The sequence below is a fragment of the Hemibagrus wyckioides genome, linkage group LG10, assembly GCF_019097595.1.
Source record: "Hemibagrus wyckioides isolate EC202008001 linkage group LG10, SWU_Hwy_1.0, whole genome shotgun sequence".
Lineage (NCBI taxonomy): Eukaryota > Metazoa > Chordata > Actinopteri > Siluriformes > Bagridae > Hemibagrus > Hemibagrus wyckioides.
In genome coordinates, this window is record NC_080719.1 from 20615001 (window position 1) to 20636439 (window position 21439).

Sequence of the window (21439 nt, forward strand, 5' to 3'; positions counted from 1 at the left end):
GTGGTTTAAAGTAACATCCATATGAATGACAGGACCCAAGCAGAACATTGCTCAGAGCATCCCACTGCCTCTGCCAGACCTGGCCATCTACATGATGCAAAAGAAATCTCAAGTCGTCAGAGACCAGGCCACCTTCATCCACTGCTCCATGGTCCAGTTCTGATGCTCACGTGCCCACTGTAGGTGCTTTCAGTGGTGTAGTGGTGTCATTATAATCACTCTGACCGATCTGTACCTACACAGCGCCATATGCAACAAGCAGTGATGCACTGTGTATTCTGACACCTACCTATCAGAGCCAGCATTCACTTTTTCAGTAATTTGTGCTCTGCTGTGGAATGGGACCAGATGGTCTAACCTTCGTGCTCCAAGTGCATCAGTCGCTGGTTCAGTGGTTGTTGATCCATTTTTAGTTTTAGTCTGTACTAACCACTGCATCCCAGGAACACACCAGAAGACCTGCTGTTTTGGAAATGCTCTAACCCAGGAGTCATAATTTTGCCCTTGCCCAAGTCACTCAGCTGCCAATGGTTGCATATTTTTCCTGCTTCGCATGCATCAACTTCAAAATCTGACTGTTCAATTGGTGCCTAACATATCCTACCCCTTGACTGGTGCCATTGTAATGAGATAATGAATGTTATTTCACCTGTCAGTGATGTGTAAATCTTACCTTGGACCAGTTGAGGCGCTTCATGATGGTGTCAGGCTTGAACTCCTTCTTGGGCTGAAGGCCGAACGGCAGCACATTCTGGTTGGGGAGTGACATAAGACCCCCCAGTCCTGGAGGAGGAGGGGGAGGGGGGGCACCAAAAGGAGGAGGCACTCCGGGCATGGCAGCACAGCCTGGCAAAGGTGGTGGAGGTGGTGGAGGAGGAGGTGGAGCTCCAGGAGGAGGGGGTCCTTGTGGAAAGGATGAGGAGCCTGGAACAGACTGTACTGTAGATATGCCCACTGGAACTGTCCCAAACTGCACAAGGTGAAAAAACACAATCACAACATATGAAAAAAGCATATAGTCAGTGGCCAATAGGGGAAACGTTACACACATTGAACCATCAGTAACGTTTAAAGCATTTATTTGCCATTTACACAATCTGGCCAAGTATGTGGACACCTGACCATCACACCCACATGAGTTTCTTCCCCAAACTGTCCTATAACCTTGTGACGCTGATCAGTGTTGAAGACAGGGCCGAACCTCTCCTTAGTGCCAAAGCTACCTTAGACTGGTTCAAAGCCAGAAACCTGAACGTGTTAGAATGGTCCAGTCAAAGCCCAGACACCAATCCAATTCACAACCTGTTCTTGAGAACTGCTGTTCAACAAACATTTTCCATCCTTAATTAGCCTTTGAATCACAATAAAAATAAACCTACAAAAGCAAATTGTGTAAATCAAATCAAAAGAATCCCAATTAGGGTTATTTCAATTGCAGGTTGTAACACTATACATATGGAATTGAATATATGAGCACACTAAAACAGCATGACCTCCACTATATACAACCCAATTCATGGAAACAACAGGCAATACATAACACTATTATGTAACCGAGATGTAGTACAGCTGCAGGCAAGAATTTATGGAAACTGTAGATGCTTTAATTCAGACACTAAACCAACCATCCTAAATCATACATTTTAGGCAATAAGGTGGAATGAATTACAGCAACATTTATGTGGGACACGGAATTGCTTCAAATGATAGCAGACTGCTAAGATGGATCACTTTAACTGCCTGTATTGCAAACTTTCACTTCGCTCGTTGGGCTCCATTATTTAACAACTGATCGGCACTATCGATGGTGGCCCAGTGAGCCAAAAAGCAATTCATCAAATAAACTGTTCAGCTGCTGCTCTATTTATCATGCCAATCTGAAGGTTTGAGGATCAACTGGGGAGAAAATAAAAGATCGCTTCTACTACCTGAGGAGGGACACACATTCTTCACACTTAGTAATTGTTCAACCAGATGCTTAAAAAGAAATGTAAAATGCCTGTGTCACATTTTTCAAGCAATAAGTATTTAAATTGATGTCTTAAGGTCATTTAGCCAGATTACTCTAGAATTTAATCCCTTTGGTTTAATCAATATATTGAGTCTGAATCGGTGCTCTTCAAAGTCATTCGCTAAGCCACAGCAAAGGGCGTTCTCGAAAATAAGTTAAAATCAGCCATTGGATCGCTTTTAAACTAATAAGAAAATCAAGAAGATTAGCTTTCACCCAACCCATCTGGAACTCAAGAACAATCAGGGCCACAATTAGAGGCTGCAATAAAACCACTGACAACGGTGGATCGAAATTCTTTATAATACTTGTAGATGTATCATAATCTGTCAGTAGTAGATTCAAGAAATATATACACTATACACCAGGTTTTTGACACTACCTTTGTTACGGTTTACATTACAGCATTTGGCAGATCAACTTTTATTTATCTCATTATACAAATGAGCAGTTGAGTTAAGGGCCTTGCTCAAGGGCCCACAGAAGTGGCAGCTTGGTGGTCCTGGGATTCAGACTCATGACCTTCCCAACAGTAGTCCAGTGCCTTGAGCACTGAGCTACCACTCTTTTAGAAATGCTTTTCAGTGCTCTGTGCAGGACACTCAATTTCTTCCACTAGAAGTCACACACGATGTCTTCATGGAGCTCTGTGCTTTGTGTACAGGGGCATTGCCATGCTGGAACAGGGTTTGAGTCTCTTAGTTCCAGAGAAGGGAAACTGTAACGCTACAGCAAATAAAGACATTACATCTAGACAACTGCTTCAATCTTTGTGGTTTTGTGGAAGGACCACATACGGGTCTGATGGTCAGGTGTCCAAAACCTTTCGTATATACATAAAGCTTTCATTATAAAAATAAGCCCCCAAAAGTCATATTTTCCGCCAAATCAAAACTGTGTGGATGAGTCAGATCACAGCATGACTGACAGCAGCTACAAAAGCATGGAGTAATAACAGCATGCAGCGTCCAGAAATGCTTTTCCTTTTTTTTTTTATTGTTAGTCATCAACATCGTACGGCGTGAAAGTGTATTTTCTTCTGAAATACACAAAATACACAGTGCTCATGGAATACAGCAAAAAATCAGGTAAAACTACAGTTAGCATGTTTTCCAAAGCTACACCGATCAACAGAGAAACACACAGAACAGTACATCTGATTTAATGAAGCAGTTTAAAATGAGCTTATTACTCTCTGCTCATTTAACTGCAGACACAGTACTGAGTGGCTTATTATCCAATTAGGATCATCAGTTTTGTCAGTGAACCTCGGCAAGATCAAAACAACATAGTTGTCCTACTTAAAAAAAAAAACTAAACAATAATAATAATAATAATAACAAAGTTATACTTTAAAAAGGGTTTCGTCGCAATACAAAAACGATAGAAGGTCTGATTAGCAATTTCATTATGTGACATCATTTACATTTCATTCCTCTCATGTAGTTTATATTTGTTTGTATCGACACAGTCTTGTAAAAAAAGCGAGGATTTTTTTCACTTGTAACGTGTAATAATAATAAAATCAGTCGTTTTTTTAAACAAATACTTTTTAAATATTTTATTTTCATAAAATAAAGTGGCCACTTCAGTGCAATTAAGCCAATCTGGCCACCAAGAAAATCTGGGCACAAATTGGCTTACTGCTAATAAATAAATAAACAAATAAACAAATAAATAACGACTGAGTTCAAGACAAGTGTTCTTTTTTCCGCGCATTTCCTATCTAGCAGTTTCAAACAAAACTCTTTCAGACATTGTGCCGGGCATTGCGTCAACCTGCGCTGCAAAGAGCTGCTACTGTGACCACGCTCTCTCGCAGAGGGACAGTAAAGCTGGAGTGTACTGCACCAGGGAGAGAGCAGAATGACAAGCTTGGAAGTTTGGATGCAGGTAGATACTGTATATTTTTGGACTGAATAATAATTAGTTGGAAAAGTTCTTACAAAAAAAGAAAAAGATACTCAGTGATTAGACCAGATATAAAATATCTGAGATGAATTTCAAGACAAGCGAGGATCTGGTTTAATTTACTGTTTTTTTTTTTTTTTTACTGTCGCTATCATTTATAGTGCATAATTTAAGAGTCTTTTTTGAAAAGGATTTTTTTTAAATCTAAGAAAAAGACAATACCTGAGATCTGAAGGCCTGCAACTCTGCCTCCAGCTGATTGATTTTCTCCTCCTGCTTCAGGAGCTGGGCCAAGGCCTCCTGTCTCCCCATGATCTCTTCATCAAACTGGAGGTCAAAAGTAGCATTAGAGCAGTTCCATTCAAGGACACACACCACAGCAGTGCATACTTGATTTCATGCGGTGCATCTCATCTTTATAAGAACTCCATGAAGCCAAATCAAAACACATCACAAATGATTGTTGTGACTCCTGGTTCTTCATTTCAAAATGGCTTTGATAAGGGTATGTGTGTGTGTATTATTCCTGAATAATGAAAGAGTGAAGCAAAAGCAATAGTGAATTTGTGCGAGCTAAAGTAGCATTATTTATTTAGTAATTTGAGGCTTCTGAACACCTTGATTAAAGAAAACAGGAGGAAGTTTGGAAGAAACTGTTGGCTAGTCTGCACTCATTTAATCAACGTCGGGGCTGCAGACACACCCCTTCATCCTGAAACCAGTCAGAGGCACCATACTGTGAGGGCTTTACATACAGTCCTCCTCAACATCAGAAAAAGAAGAAATAATAATAATCTAAATGTTATTCATTTGTGAAAGATACAAACCCTTTTTCCACAAATGACTGTGTTTAAGGTACTGATTGTATACCCGAGTGGCTACCTGAAGGACAGGAGTGCTATAGCACACACTTCCCATTCAGACAGAGTGATCTGATTAAATATAATACATTCTTAGCAATGTTTATTCTGTCCAAAAAACGATTTTTTTTAAAAATTCAGCCTGAAGGACTGACAACCTGTTTATCTAGTATACTGCAGAGGACGCTAGCAAACACCTTTGTTGTTTGCACTTAAAATGATGTGTAACTGCTTGCTATGTTGTAGCTTTAACAGATAGGAAAACCATTAAAATTGTAAACCAAATCCATGGGATGTTTAATTTGGTCAGATAAACTGCTTATCATCAATATGTCCTGTCTATGTTCATTTAGATGTATTAAGCGTTTGTTGCAGTGTTCGTAGATTGTGAATGTACTTGCAACAGTTTCTAATGTGCAATGACTTTACGGACTTTTATACTCTGCCATCAAAAAACGTCATCAATTAACTCAATGGAAATCATTTTTCAGACAGACAGACAGACAGACAGACAGAGAGACAGACAGAAGTGGGCAGTTGATACATTCTTGTTCGCTAGTTGTCGCTGTGGGGATGCTGACTAGTCAGAGTGGTAGATTGTTATATTCCAATGAGGCGGAATATGAAATGAGTAGCTAAGTGTATTGCATTAGCCTCAAAATATTTCCAACAAGATGAAGCCATTTCTATCCTATCAGCTGCCTAAACGCTGGGTTTAAGCTGGGTTCTTTTGCTTTAATGGACCATTAACACTTCAAAATCACTTTGCAGAAAGCAAAAAGGTGAGTGCAAGACTCCCAGTGGAATTCCACCCACTGTTATTTTTGTTGTCCTGTAAAGCTCAAAACGATTTAAATGAAATCTTTGCAGTGTGGATTAACGAATTCTGTGGAGATCAGCGCTTTCAAAGCCGTGGCTTCCTAGTACCGCTTGGATAGTTTAGAGACAGATAGGTAATGTGTGACAGCTCAAAGAGACGGGGTCTGATCCCTTTTGAAAATGGCGAAAAAACATCCTTCATCTATCATTAGGGTGCTCTTAATGTGGAGCCAAATGTTTGTGGACACCTGATTATCGGATCCATATGTGGTTCTTTTTTTTCAGAGTCTGAAGCACAGAAGTAAAAGAATAGAATGTTTTTTGTGTGCTGTTGCTTTACAATGTCCTTTCAATGGTACACAACAACAGTGCTTGATCTCACTAATGCTCGTGACTGGATGAGCAAATCCCCAAAGCCACGCTCCAAAATCTCGTGGAACACATTCCCAGAAGAGTGGAGCTTAGAGCAAAGCAACGGATCAGCCATCTCCATGGCTTTGGAGTGATGTATTCAATGCTCAGATATCCACATTCTGTTGGCCGTATAATGCACAAGGAGTTTGCTGGACGCTCATTATCGGGAACGTACGATTTCAACAGAGCTGCAAGCTCGTCGTTATGTGTAGGTGTATATGATACACAGATTTTGCACATTTATTGCAAATATATCTATTTGTGTAGCCTAAAATGTAATTTGGGGCATTTGTATGTTTGGCATATATGCGCTACTGGTTGGAAAATAAAAATAATGGATCCGTTGCTAAAATAATGATTATAAACCTCACGAGTTATTACGGTGGGTAAATTAACCGTTTTATAAGCTTCTTGGTTTGAGGGGAAAAAAGGTCAAAAATAATACAATTAACCAGTGCTCAAGAGGCGGCTTGACCACTGGATGTAAAATCGGGAAGTAGTAATCAGTGAGATATAGTGCAGGGAAGCATATACTGCAACAAAGGTAAACACTACAGGGGTGGTTTTATACTCCAGATGCAGCATGGGATGTTTCTACCTAACTGCAACAAGCAAAGGTGCACTGGGAATAATCGATACGGGCCGTCGTTTAATCTCCGAATACTGTTAATTACAAATGGCTGTTTGAACGATTTCGAATACGCTGCCTTTAATTAAGGAGGGTTAAATGGTGCAGTATTGAATACTCTTCAAAGGCCACAATCTTCAATAAAGAAACCAGGGTGTAGCCAAAAAAAAAGAAATAAACCAGTGAAGGCTTAGAAAATAAGAAGAGATGAACAAAGGGCAGATAAAGAGAGAGTAACAAAGTAGGAAGACAAGAAAAGTCACTTACCTTCTGCTCTAACTCCAAAGCCCTCTGCTCGTATTCATCCGCCCGAGCCTTGTCCACACACACCTCTAAATAAACAAAAAACAAAAAAAAAACACACAAACATCAGAGACACAAGAGGATCATCATAAATAAAAGAAAGCAACACACACACACACACACACCTAGAAGATGAGAGAAGTCCACATCCAGGCGCTTGCGGTAGGAGAAATCCGGGTCTGTCCCACTGCGATGTAGTACAATCTGAGACACACATTCCTCTATGATCTTAAAGTATTGAGGCCTAAAACACAGAGAGCAAACATTTGGGGTGTTTGAGGTACAGAACACATTGTATTTAACACACAGATTGTATGAATACAGCAAGAGCACCTTAACACAGGAGATTAGGGAGACTGGATTTTCGATGGTTATGCGATAAAAATATCACATAAAACAAGCTTCCTTTACATGAAACAGATCCAAAGAGGGAGATACAATAAAAGTTAAGTGTTTTTAAGAGACAGTTGGCTGTTAGAGGTATGATTTAAAATCTGACGAGGGCGAGTCAGTAGCGGGCCGACTGACATGCCGTGATGGTTCCTGCCTCGTCCCTGTGTCACGGCCAATATGGACTTAACCTGCTTTTTATTCCTGTTTTCATAAGACCCGTGTGGCCCAGATGCGCCTGGCTCCTCTTTAATGTATCCAATTACACAGCGAGAGCCGGAGATAGGAGAGGTTGAAGAGACCTTGATTCCAGATAAGAATTTAACAAGGCATGCCATAGCTTAGGGGCAGCGTGGCACAATTTATGGCACTCGCAAAAAATCAATAAAGAGCACGGCCCACTTAATCCCAACAGCAAGGCCATCAGGCCCACAGCCACACCTCCATCTACATAGATATCACTGACACACAGATACACAGATCCATACTGAAGGAGATAGATAGATAGATAGATAGATAGATAGATAGATAGATAGATAGATAGATAGATAGATAGATAGATAGATAGATAGATAGATAGATAGATAGATAGATAGATAGATAGATAGATAGATAGATAGATAGATGAACAGGTAGACAAAGAAGGGAAAGGGGGAAGCATAGAGTGTGAGGGAGAGGAAGAAAACAAAAGCAACAGAAAAAGAATGAAAAAAAGAAAGCCGGCAAGAAAGAAAGAGCAAGCAAGAAAGAGAGAAAACAACGTCGTCTCTGCTGCCACCAAGTCTAGCCCTTTTCCTTGATGATTTGGATGAAATACTCTTTTACATTAGGGAAGAAAAACAAGACATGTATTTCGGATATCTGACCTTGCTGTGACCTTGACCAATTCTAAACTCTAATCAGTTCAGCTGCTGGTTACAACCATAATTTCATATAAGACCTACAAACATTTGAACACACGTTCTTGAGATACGGCGCTAATGAGAATCTATATCGGACAGACGCACAACCTGAAAACAGGTAAAAGTTTATTGAAAGAGTCCGGAGCATTAGAGTAGGATCACAGTGATACGTTTCATGATACATGTAAACATATTCTTTTGGTCAAGAACCTCACCGTGTGTGTGTGTGTGTGTGTGTGTTACACAAACTAAAGTCAAACATGCACAGGATGATGTGGATGAGCTGAACCCAAATCTCAATGGGGAAATTCAGCGTGTTCATGCAAATGAACAACGTGAATATTAAAAGGTCTGAAGACTGTCGCCAGCTGAAGTAAGAGTCATGACCAGCGGCTTTATAAATGTGCTGTGTGGTTTTGTTGCATTGAAAGGACAATGCCTTTGACAAAAAAAAAATAAATAAATAACACAAACAACAAATTAAAAAAAGGTGCAATCAGTGGAGTGAGAGCAGTGTGTTAAACCAAACATGGTGTGCTGTTTGAATCTCTCATTAGACTCCATGTTAATAAGCAGCTATGCAAAGCAGCCCTTTACACACTATTACACACTACTGTTTTGCACTAGGATCATTTTGTTTAGCTAATCTGTGAGTCTAATATAGAGAGCTTAACCAGGCGCTCACAATAGCGAGCGACAAGTCACTTGTGTCGCCTGTGGGTGTGTCATTCGAGTTGATTTTGTTGCTATATATCATTCGCATGAAGCCGAGAAATTCTCATCTCACATGCCGCTGCTCCATGTTGTGTGCATATGCAGAAAAACTGGCTCTTTATCGCTCAAATCTTTACGTACCATCTCCAGTTCCTTTAAATAATTAATAAAATGCATTGCTCTGGTCCAGTGCTGTGGGGTTTTTTTTTTTGTTTCTGAAGCTTACTTAAAAATCTATGAGTGAAATAATTTTTCCCCACAGAGTAAGCCAATATTCAGAACCCAAGTGAGAAAGAATAAGTGCACCCTTTCTACTTTTCCAATCATTAACAGAGTAATTAGCAGCCAGATGTTACTAATGAAATGCACAAGAGTTTAGTTAATCATGTAGAAGAAGCATGACTACGTGAATGAAGGCAAAACTTTCGGCAGTTAAGTGGTTTGGAGCACTCAGGTGTGTGTCTACATCATACCACGGATACAGAGCATCAGCCTTGACCTCAGAGAAGCAGATGTTGATGCTTAATAATATGGGGAGGGGTATAAAATGCAGTCTGTAAAATCATTTGCCATTCTACGGCGAGGGTTTACAGGAATCAGAGACATCATGTGACCTCTGTAAACATATTAAAGGTTAATGTTCCTGGCCGTACAATCAAATAAAGACTAATGAAGTATGGCTTTTATGAAAGGCTCTACCAAACCACAAAAATTCCACAACTATGTCCTTTGGACTGATGAGACCAAGCTGCAGGATCGGGCTTGTTATGTGGCCGCAGGAACCTGAGAAACTCACAGCCACTGAGATAAAAATGAACTCTACTTTATTCCAGAGTATTCTTGAGACAAGTCTCAAGTGCTGAGGATGCAGAAGATAGGGATAGGAGGAGAGAGATGATTCGCTGTGGCGACCCCTGAAGGGAGAACCCGAAAAAAGAAGAAGATTCTTGAGACAAGACTGTCCAGCAGCTTAAGCTGAGCCGAAATTAGATCATGAAACAACGTGGTTCCTGAAGCTCCAAAACACACCAGGAAATCAACATCGGAATGATTAAAAAAAATATCAAAAGATATTGGAATGGCCAAGTGAATGTCCAGACCTTAACCCCATTGAGATGCTGTGGCAGGATCTTGGGAAAGCTGTGCATCAACAATGCCAGTCATTGATGAATTGAAGCAAGGAACCAAAATATGAGAGTCTCCTAAAACTCCTGAAGAAAATCCAGCTTCATGTTATTATTGTTGATGGATGTCCTACATGTTACTGATTTATAGGGTTTACTTATTGTTTCCCACCAGGATTCTGAATGCATGTTTATTTTTTTATTGAAAATTGACTACATATTGAAATCTGTTATGGTTTCATGTTGTTGTTCTTGAGCTTATTTGTTTGTTGATAGAAGTTGTTGAGGACCCCAACTGTTATTTAGGCCCCGATGAATAAAAATACAGATTTGAAGAAGGGTGTGCTTTCTTTTTCCCATGTCTGTATCTCTCTTTTTTTTTCTTTACACAAGCATCCATGTCATTTTCGCTTTTGAGTATGAAGAGCCAAAGAATTTATTACAGAAACAATTATTACTCTGCTTTCATTTTTTCCTCGGCGTCCCACACGAACAGAGGGAGGCTGGAGTTGGATTCGGAGACGTGTTCCTCCGCATGAGAACAGATGAATTTGATTTATTCTCAGACTCTCAGTGGCTGTTGCTCAGCACTGTTCTTGTTACTCGTTGTAGAGAGCTTCGCACTACAGGATTCATTGCCGAGAATATCAAACATGCTTGAAAATGTTGGAGCATCTGCGACAGCTTGCAGTCCGAGAAAACTGAGCCACTGAAACGGCTCACGCTACACGAGCGGCTGCCAGCCGAGAGCGCAGAGATCTGACGAGAGATAGGCTTGTAGACAGACAGAAAGCAAGACAAGAAGAAAGGGGGAAAGAGAAGAAGAATGGGAAAGAAAAAGAAAGAAAAAAGGGGGTATAAAATGAAAGAAGGACAGCAAGATAGAATGAAAGCATTGAAGCAATAAAGCAAAGAAAGAAAGAACAGATGAAAGGGCATAAATGAAGGAAGAAAGCAAGAAAGAAAACAAGAAAGAAAGAAAATAATACAGCAAGAACATGAAATTAAGTGCAGGCTTCAAGCTTGTGATGAGACAGCAGTAATTTCAGTGCACCCTTTCGCTGTACTCGTCAGAAAAGTCGACCCACACAGGTGTAGAGCAGGCTGCGAGTCGCCTGCCGCTGTTCACTACACAGCCATAATGACTTCAGAGAGAGCAATTAATTCCACTTTGTTTCTTATGACAAAGGCGTTCTCCATCGCTAAACGAAAGGTGCGGAGAACCGTTCTCGCCACTGGGTTTGAAAAATTGTGGATGATACATTCCGTATTCCTCAAATTAGGAGCCTGTCTAATGATCAAGACCAGATTTAACACGTAGCAGCTGCAAGCGAGCAGACATGAAAAACTGTCTTTGAGCTGGGACTAGTGAACATAGAGAGAGAGAGAAAGAGAGAATGTGTGAAGAAAAAACAGAGATAAGGGTTTGTGAGATGAGAGGACGATGAAAGCGGGCTCATTCTCTTTGTTGGAAGATTCGGGCTGCGGAGCCATAAAAAGGTCATGAACCTTTAAACATTTTAGGCAATGAGTTAAAAAGAATAATAATAATAATAATAATAATAATAATAATAATAATAATAATAAATCACACACTGGATAGAAACATTGCAATATCCTGATTTCTATTGGATCAGTTTGTACAATATCTGTAATATCTGTAAGACATTCAGGCTTCTTGTAAGCAGAAGAAAGACATTTCTGCTAAATGACAAAAGATCATTTTAATCACCCATTAAACAGAGATTAACACAATGGGGCATGCTGTTATAGGAAAATAATTAACAAACAGGCGGAATTATTGTTACTGCCTCGAGGTAGTATTTAGGTATTTAAGTCCAAGTCCCAGAGTAAGTTGTTAATATAGAAACAAACATGCAAACAAAAAGCAAGACAGAAAAGAAAGAGAAGGAAGGAAGGGAGAAAAGAAAGAGAAAGGGAAGGAAGGAAGGAAGGAAGGAAGGAAGGAGAAAGAAAGAAAGAAAGAAAGAAAGAAAGAAAGAAAGAAAGAAAGAAAGAAAGAAAGAAAGAAAGAAAGAAAGAAAGAAAGAAAGAAAGAAAGAAAGAAAGAAAGAAAGAAAGAAAGAAAGAAAGAAAGAAAGAAAGAAAGAAAGAAAGAAAGAAAGAAAGAAAGAAAGAAAGAATTAGATTATACAATCAGATCAGATTATACAATGGGGCTGTTTGCTTGTTGCTTCTCCCTTGGTCTGGAATCTAGCTCCTCCTCCTCACATTAAGTTCACCTCTCACATTAAGTGTACTTTATCACCTCATTAACACATGATAAGAGATTTTAAGTTACTGGTGAGAGAAAATGTAACCATTAGAGGTTAGAGGTATGGACTAGAAGGCAAATAAAGAGAAGTGTGATAACTAATAGCTTCATAGCGTCGTTTCATATGCAAGGTGTTTCAGAACCGGTGTTTCCGAACCATAAGGGCGAGCGTTTCATCAGTAAGCCGCTTGATGAAACCTCTCAGCAGATGGTAGCACCTATCTTTAGCTCATTTCAGATGCAGCTCATTTTTGCAGAATGCCACAGCATAAGGCCTGATGAGATCAAAAAGCCATGAGGCATGCTAAACACACGATGACAGCCAAGAGCCCTGATCGACCTCACGCAACAATTAGGAGAAGCAAACTGATTTAATCTACACGTTAAGTAGCTGATAGACTCGTTCCTGAATTCAAAACATTTCTGCTTATTTATAAAGGTGAGGACGGAAAGTGGAAAAATAGCGAAACACACTTGCCTTCTATAGGTGAAGATCAAATTTCAATTATCATTGGTGAAGGACTTCAGACTTACCGTATGAAATAGTCATTCCTGATGAGCAACAGGTGCTGCAGCAAGGAGAGGAAGTGTATCTCGCTGGCCGTGTCCTTCACCAGGCTGAACACGGCGTTAAACACGTCTCCTACATCAGTGCAGGCAGGGTTAAGGAGGGCTCACTCAACTGAAAATCTTTCATAAATTGAAAATTCTTCATAATTATAACATTCAAAACAGACAATGTGTCAAGAGCTGCTGTCTCTTCTTTGTGGGGGACGAGCAAATGTCACCACAAGGCTATCAGCTGTCAGATTTTTCTTCATCGGTTTTCATCTATCAACATTTTAGTAAAGTTGTGAATGTTGTGTGTTCTGACGCCGTAAAACTCATCTGCCACAAGGTTCAATGTTTTGCGTGTTCTGAGATGCGTCTCTGCTCACTACCGAGTGATTAAATGACTTACTATATCTTTCCCATCCAAACAGACCTTTCTTTCTTTCTACCTACAGAGCCTTCGCTCTCAATGTTTTTGCATTATTCTGCATAGAAACTCTAAAAATAAACTCTAGAAACTGTTCTGAGTGAAAAATCCCAGAAGTTTGGCTCAAACCAGCTCATTTGATATCAACCACCACGCCACGGTTGAAGTCACAGAGATCAGACTTTTCCTTCATTCTGATGTTTGATGTGAACATTAACTGAAGCGCTTGACCTGCATCTGCATGAAGTTATGCACTTTACTGCTGCCACATGTTTGGCTGATTGGATAACTGCATAAATGTATTCCTAATAAACTGTCCAGTGAGTGTATAGTCTATATATATATATATATATATATATGTATATATATATATATATATATATATATGTGTATATATATATATATATATATATATATATATATATATATATATATATATATATATATATATATATATATATGTATATATGTATATATATATATATATATATATATATATATATATATATATATATATATATATATATATATATATATATGTGTATATATATATATATATATATATATATATATATATATATATATATATATATATATAGACTATATATATGTTTATTTTTAAAATGTAGCAATTCCTATAAATCTTATAATTTAAAGTTGAGGTTCTTATGCGTAAATGTACACACACACACACACACACACACACTCAGGAGGATGAGCAGGATACAAACTCCAATTTACGGTTTGCTATTATCATAGCAAATTACTCAACGAATTACGAACAAATCCAGCTTGCTAAATGTGGCTCACTGTGGCGAAATAAAAAATAAACACAACCCACACCACACACATGCAGACACACACACATACATGCAGACGCACGCACACAGACACACGTATGCACACACACGTACGTGCACATGCACAGGGAACAGAGGGAACAGTAAGGGGGAAAACCTTTTTAATACATTGCTCTGACAAAAGGGAAGGAAAGAGAATGATTTATGAGTGAAGATAAATCTAAGAAAATAAAAATCAATTGCAACAGTGTGTGTACAGGAAACACATTACCCGCGTTAGACTGCTTAGAGTATGACCACGCTGTTATTGTCAGAGATGAATGAGGGTTCAAACAGGAAAAATAAGAAAGAGAGATAGGCACAGAAGGGATTTCAGGATTGTTTCTGTGTAGTTTTTTGCAGCCGAAAGGATATTCAAATTCACTCTTAATGTCCTCCAGGCGATGGGAAAACTCCATCATGTCCTCCTCTTTGTGCTCCTCAAACACCTTCAGCTGGATGTCCAGGGCCTCATTTCTGATAGCACCCAGAGTCTACAAACAAGCAGAAGCACAGCAGAAAAAACAGCAACCGAGAATGAGGAGGATAATGAAACGGAGCAAAAACAGTGATAAAGAGTGAGGAAAAAGAACACGCAGTGGAGAAACACACTGGAGGAAAAGTTCATTTTCCTTTCTTTTTTCTTTTCTTTATAGATTTTTTTGCCTTTGCTCTATTCTCTTGTCCTGTAGCAGTTCTCTGTTTTGAATAATAAATAAGACAGGAGCATGGCATTAATCTTTCTCACAGACTCGCACTCTTTTCCATTTAGCGCACCCGGTGTCTGTTTTGTATGTGCAGCTGGGTTCAGTTCGTTCTCTGATGCTGAAAGAACATAATCGGCAGAAAAAGCAGGAAAGCGAAAAATAAGGAGATAAAAAGAGAGACGCCGAGCAACAAAGAGAGAGAGAGAGAGAGAGAGAAGCCAATCCGGTCCCTGCTGTACCTATTGATTCAGCTGGACGACCTCTGCTCGAGGTCTCATAAATTATTCGCGGCACCATTTTACAATATTTCACTCAAGTGGACAACTCATTTCAATATTAATACGTGGTCGGTTGGCAGTCCGCTTACCGGCAATATCTCTCGCAGGCCGCAGCGCATGAACTCATTTCGGATGTGCAGCCTGAAGTCCAACTCATCAGGAGACGTAACGAGAGCGTTGATGAGCTGCATGCAAGCCACCTAGGAAGAGGAGATAACGTTCAGGTTCACCAAACTGAGTACCTGAGTGTGTGTAATTGCATGTGTGTGTGTGTGTGTGTGTGTGTATGTGTTCGTTCGACGGTACGAGCATTACAAATCCTCTCAGTATTTTCACAATAAAGTACAATAAACCAAACTCAGATAAACGCCAAAGGCATTTCTTTTTTCCTTTTCTTTAAGGATCATATTTAACATCTTTTAGGACCTCTATCTCAAAACCTGTATATATCATTACCAATTTTCTCTCAACAGGAAACTGAGTTAAAGCCCCCATGCTCAATGGCTGGAGCAGTGACTTGTGTACAGAGCTTACAGTGATCTGCAAACTGTGTCCCATTTATTACAAATATCTGCAGTGATACAAAGCATACTTACTCATTCATTCTGAAGATGCAGATACCTGAAAACCTTTGTTAATTAATATAATATAATATAATATAATATAATATAATATAATATAATATAATATAATATAATATAATATAATATAATATATAAATATAAATATAATAAATAAACAAATATTTAAAAAATCATTGAATTAATATATTGTTTATTTAATTATTATTAATATTTATTTATTTTTAATTCATGAAAATCACATCTTGCAGCTTTTGTTTCAGTAGCAATAACAAATAGAGCAAAATAAATAAATGGATTTTCATGAAAGTATCATTTAACCCCATAACCCTGCGATTATGCTTCTGCACGTCAGTTGAAGACTGAAGCCTATCAGACTATATATATTATATATTATATAATATATATGTTATATTCCAGGTGTAATTTGATGTGCCAGTGATCATGATGAATAAATTAATATGTAAATAAGTCTGATTATGACATCATCTAGCAACTTTCAAATGAGCTGAGAACAGCAGTGTGGTTAAATGGCAGGAACAGAGCGTTCGAACCCAAGAGAAACACAATCTGAGGCGCAAAAGCAGTGTATTTAAGACATTAAACGGTTATTAAAATAGCAGTCAAAAAAATATGGTAATTTCACTGTGTATGTAACCATGTACAGACTAAAGGAGTGCTTTTTCTGCAGCCATGTTTGCTTCTCTCACTCACTCCTCCCTTTTGGTTATAATTGTGTTGGGTTTTTGGAAATAGATTTTCAGATTATACAGTATACTTACTTCTGTCTGATGTTCGGAACAATCCTCATGCTTATTCAGTCATAATTATTAGTTAGATATAAACATATAATCAGGATAATCCAAAAGTAGCTGTTTGCTTGATGTTGTTATAAAAGAAGTTGTCATTATTATAGCAGGACAAGAAATGAAACCAAGGGGGGAAAAAAATCTAACACTACTGCAAACAAAAGAAATTGAACATTTGTAGTGGTCAATATTCAGTTCAGGGTGACTGACGCAAAGTTTGGGTTGTTGTGCTGTAGTGCCGCCTACAAAGAACGATTGTCTCAGAAACCAGTGTTGTCTAAACCATTGTTCTTTACATCACTAACAATCACTAATAGAAATAAATTAAATAACAGCATGACCAAATGCACATATGCAGCAAGACACACATTCATATTTATTTTTGTATTCATTTGTTGACAGAAAGAAACAAACTGACATTCGCTAGTTATCCCAGTGTCTGTAGTTTGTGAGGATGATTACGATCACTCAAATTGAGTGGTGCTAGTGGGGCGGTGCTGGCTCAAGTGGGGCAGTGCTAGCTAAGGTGAGGTGGTGCTAGCTCAAGTAGGGCCGGTGCTGGCTCAAGTGGGGCGGTGCTAGCTCAAGTGGGGCGGTTCTAGCTCAAGTGGGGCGGTGCTAGCTCAAGTGGGGCGGTGCTAGCTCAAGTAAGGCTGGTGCTGGCTAAAGTGGGGCAGCTCTAGCTCAAGTGGGCCGGTGCTGGCTCATGTAGTTAAGGCTATGAGTTGTTGATTGGAAGGTTGAGGTTCAAGCACCAGCACTGCCAAGCTGCCACTGTTGGGCCCCTGAGGAAGGCCCTTAGGGGCGCCGCATGATGGCTGACCTTGCACTTTGACACCAACTTCAAAATAGAATATGCACAGAAAGAATTTCACTGTGCTTTAATATATATATATGTGACAAAAATACTTTTTTTTTTCTTCTTTCTTTTTTTTTCTACCTTTCTTCTAAAGGGTTTGGAGCTAGAGTGCATATGAATTTAAAGTCACAGAAGGACAAAAATACTCTATATAATAAAAATGTTCTAGGAGTCACTGCGAGTTGCCATGATGATACTACAAAAGTCATTCACCTTGCCGAGTTTCGGGTCAGAGTTGGTGTGAAATTTTCTATGAATACTTTGTACACATACACATACGGTGACTGGCAGCCAAACAGAAGAGAGGAAGAGGGAGTGAAAGTGTAAACAAATCAACTTTGAGGCAGAGTCAGAGTCACTAGAATGCTATAAGAGGAAAATAAATTCCGGAGTGCTTTATTTTCCTTGCTTGGAATCTAAATCAGGACGAAGCTACAGAATGTGAGATGATATGCAGCTGATTAATCCTTGTTGTGGGATTTGAACCTTTACTCAGTGGAACATTCGGTTAGTTAGAGAGCGCATGAGAGCTGGCTAGTAAATAACTGGTGATATTTTTTTTTTTTCCTGGGATTTGTCTCTGGAGTTTTTCTGGTGTTTCAAAACTAAAGCGTGAATCATCCAGAGCATCTGCTGGCCCTTGTGTATGAATTTATTGCTCTGGTATTTTTAGCTTTCACTATCTGGTTAGTTCATACATTTTCTGCAGGCTTGTGAACAAAACAGACAGATTAGATAATAAAATGCACTGAGAACACAGACTGGGTGATAAAAATACAAACAACGGCAGTGACCAGACGTGATGGTTTTTTCTTTTTCTTTTATGTTTTATTGTAGCTAGAGGGTAGAATGAGTGAGCTAAGCTCAAGTCTCTCTGCAGGTGGTCTTGCTGTTTCAACTGATACATAGTGAGTGTCACAGTCACAAAGTCCACACTAATTTATCTACTAAAATCAAATATTCAGCGGCGTTATAAAATGGCACTTGCCTTTAGACACGTTTTAAAGCAGGAGCAGGAACAAACATACCAAACACAACCAACACCTAAAAGGTCACAGTCAAAGCTAGCAGCTAAAACAGCGCACAACCAAAGAAATATCGAAGCCTAAACAGATCAACTTTTACCATTATAGTCATTTTAAAGACTTTAAAACCCCATTACATGATTTATGACATTGTTCTCATTGCTGAATTTTCCCCGCATCTTTTAACCTTGACGGTTCATATTTATGCTCGTAAGTGACCCGTGTCTGCAGACGTTTTTCAAATCAAACCTTCGAGGAAAAGCTGATTTGTTCTGAAGGTCAAACTGACCACACAGCTTTTATTTATGATCAGGACAACAAGGCCAAGGGAGGCCAGCGCTGCTTTATAAGTGATTACTGGCAGCCCTACGTAATTTTTGGCAAGTTAGCAGCTGCTGATAAACGACCGGCATTAGATGAAGAAGGAAGTGATCTGAGAGCTTAAAACAAAAAGACGGAAAACAAAAACAAAGACTTTTAATCTAAACCTTGTACCCAAAGGTTTTCCAATGCATCATAAGTTATTTGTTGTTAAACTAAATAATATACTGAGAATACAAGAACAGAAATCTGCTGCACTGACATTATTTTATTTTTAAACCAGTTCTGTCAAATTTGTTAAATGATTGTACAGAAGTTAAATGTTAAACATTACTAATAGTTTCATTCTCTATAAACATATTAAAGACAGAAAGCTAAATTATGGAATTTGCCAAATACAGTTGCTGTTTTTTTTTGGTTGCTCCCTGTTTCGGGTCACCAGAGCGGATGATCTGGTCCACATGTTTGATTCGGCACAGGTTTCACGCCGGATGCCCTTCCTGACCCAAACCATCCCATTTTATCCGGGCCTGGGACTGACACTGACAGTTAATCCCTCAGTGGCAGGGTTAGTTCTCTGCCTGGGAATCGAACCCAGGCCTCGGCAATGAGAGCACAGGATCCTGTCGCTGGACCACAAGGGGACAGTTCAACAAATAAAGTAATACAAATAAATATATGATACTCTACCTGATGGACTACTCGACTGACATTATGCCAGATACACTACTGATAAAATACTATATACACCACTGACATTATACTATATATACACACAATATGACCAAGTAATCACAGTCCACAAAGTTGGAAACACACAATTGTATAGCACGGTTTTGTATGCTGTAGTATTCAAACCTGTTAATAATATAATAATAATATAAAAACATAAATAAACTAAAATATTAATAGATGTTGTATCGGGTTGAGATCAGGATTCCAAACTCACTCATCCATTTGTGCACTGGTGCACAGTCATGTTGGAACAGGAAGGGGTCATCCCCAAACTGTTCCCACAAAGTTAGGAGCATGAAATTGTCCAAAATGTCTTGGTATGCTGAAGCATTAAGAGTTCCCTTCACTGGAACAAAGGGGCTGAGCCCAACCCCTGAATTCAATTATTTGGAGGGGTGTCCCAAAACTTTTGGCAATATAGTGTGTGTGTATGTGTATATATTTATAGCTCTGGAAAAAAATAAGAGACCACTGCAAAATAATCAGATTCTTATGTTTGCTGACACTGCTGACAATATTTCTCTATAATATAACTATTGTTATTTAGAGTGTATATTTAAAGGAAATGTCAACACATCAAAATACCACAAGATCATGCAGTATTTGCAGAGCTTTAATAACTCAAATAAAACAAAATCAAATAATTTGTAAACAAATTGTGTTAATGCTTCAAGTAAATAACATTAAGAAATCAGTATTTGGTGGAATAACCCCGATTTGCATGTGTTTTGGCTCCATGCTCTCCACCAGTTTTTCACATTGCTGTTGGGGTGTTTATATATATATATATATATATAATTGGCTGTCTTTCTGGACCTCCTCACGCAACATCAGTTATCATCAGTGATCAGTGATCAAGACCTCACTAATGCTCATGTGGTTGAAAGAGCACATATGCCTACACACACACACACACACTTGTGTAGTATTATCACTGCAGCAACAGAAAGTTATCATTATCTTTTCCTCTTTTCCTTCTGGCTAATTACAAAAGCAGATTTTTGTTTCATTAGTGAGCTCTTGTTTATTCCATCACTTCCTCTGGAGTGAGAACAATCCAGTCATCGGTTATTGAGCAGCGATCTTTGTAACCTCTGCAGTAAGCTGTCTGTGTCTGTGTAAGCTGTCTGTCTGTCTGTGTAAGCTTGTGGAGTAGAGACTAGTGAAGCGCTCAAAGAACAGAAGAGTACTGAGTACTCGGAGAACTTTTTTTTTTTTTCCTTCTGATACTTTCATGCTCATGTACTGTGAGATGAAGCAGATAGAGCTGATTACCACACTGTAGTCCCTTGAGGTTGCAGAATTTCCTACACAGGCAAATCTTATGTTAGAATAATACGGAGGCATATAAAAGCAGGGTAACAGTGTTAGCATCTACACAAGCCGGTACACTCGTCTGATGTGAGAGAAAAGGGAGTAAACAGGACAGAGGAAATGATGAACTTTAATTTGAAATAAGAATAGAAAACGTGGTCTCTAAATGATTCATACGGTTAAAGAGGATGTGTATTTGTAAGTTGGAAACAATAATTTGCCGACTCTATGAATAAAACATCACAAGACCATCCAGTCGGCCTTCGCAGATATGAATGGGTTTGCCTCGGAGCAATAGCTCTCTGCCCTGCACTGCCTTTTTTTTTTTTTCCATCTTTAAAGATTTCTCCTTTCCCAAGGTAGGCTGGAGGAAATGCAGTAGTACTCCTTCAGGCTCCTCTGTTATATCGAGTCCCCTTGTATTAAGTATTTAGCGTTGGTAAAGTCTCTTCATGAAAACGACCTCGAAAATTTCTATCCTGGGTTAGAAGTCTCAGCCTCGGATGCTCCACCTGATTCGTATATGACACTTTTCAGAGTAAAGGATTCTGGCTGCAGAATTGTGAAGGTCCACATTAGCACACACGCAGCCATGGGAAAAAGGAAAGTACTCTCTCTTTAAAATCAACGTATATGTTATA

The 21439-nt window shown here is 38.9% G+C and overlaps 1 protein-coding gene across 3 annotated transcripts in view; it reads right to left on the reverse strand.

Annotated features, from left to right (window-relative positions):
- Window positions 1-21439, reverse strand: part of diaph3 (diaphanous-related formin 3) — a 323559-nt gene that overhangs the window by 191524 nt on the left and 110596 nt on the right. For all 3 annotated transcript variants that reach the window (XM_058400944.1, XM_058400942.1, XM_058400943.1), the window contains 7 exons: window positions 15244-15354; window positions 14545-14663; window positions 12886-13002; window positions 7072-7190; window positions 6911-6975; window positions 4145-4249; window positions 674-970 (listed from right to left, as the gene is read on the reverse strand). In XM_058400944.1, the coding sequence (XP_058256927.1) occupies window positions 674-970; window positions 4145-4249; window positions 6911-6975; window positions 7072-7190; window positions 12886-13002; window positions 14545-14663; window positions 15244-15354 (933 nt within the window). The remainder of the gene's footprint in view (window positions 1-673; window positions 971-4144; window positions 4250-6910; window positions 6976-7071; window positions 7191-12885; window positions 13003-14544; window positions 14664-15243; window positions 15355-21439) is intronic.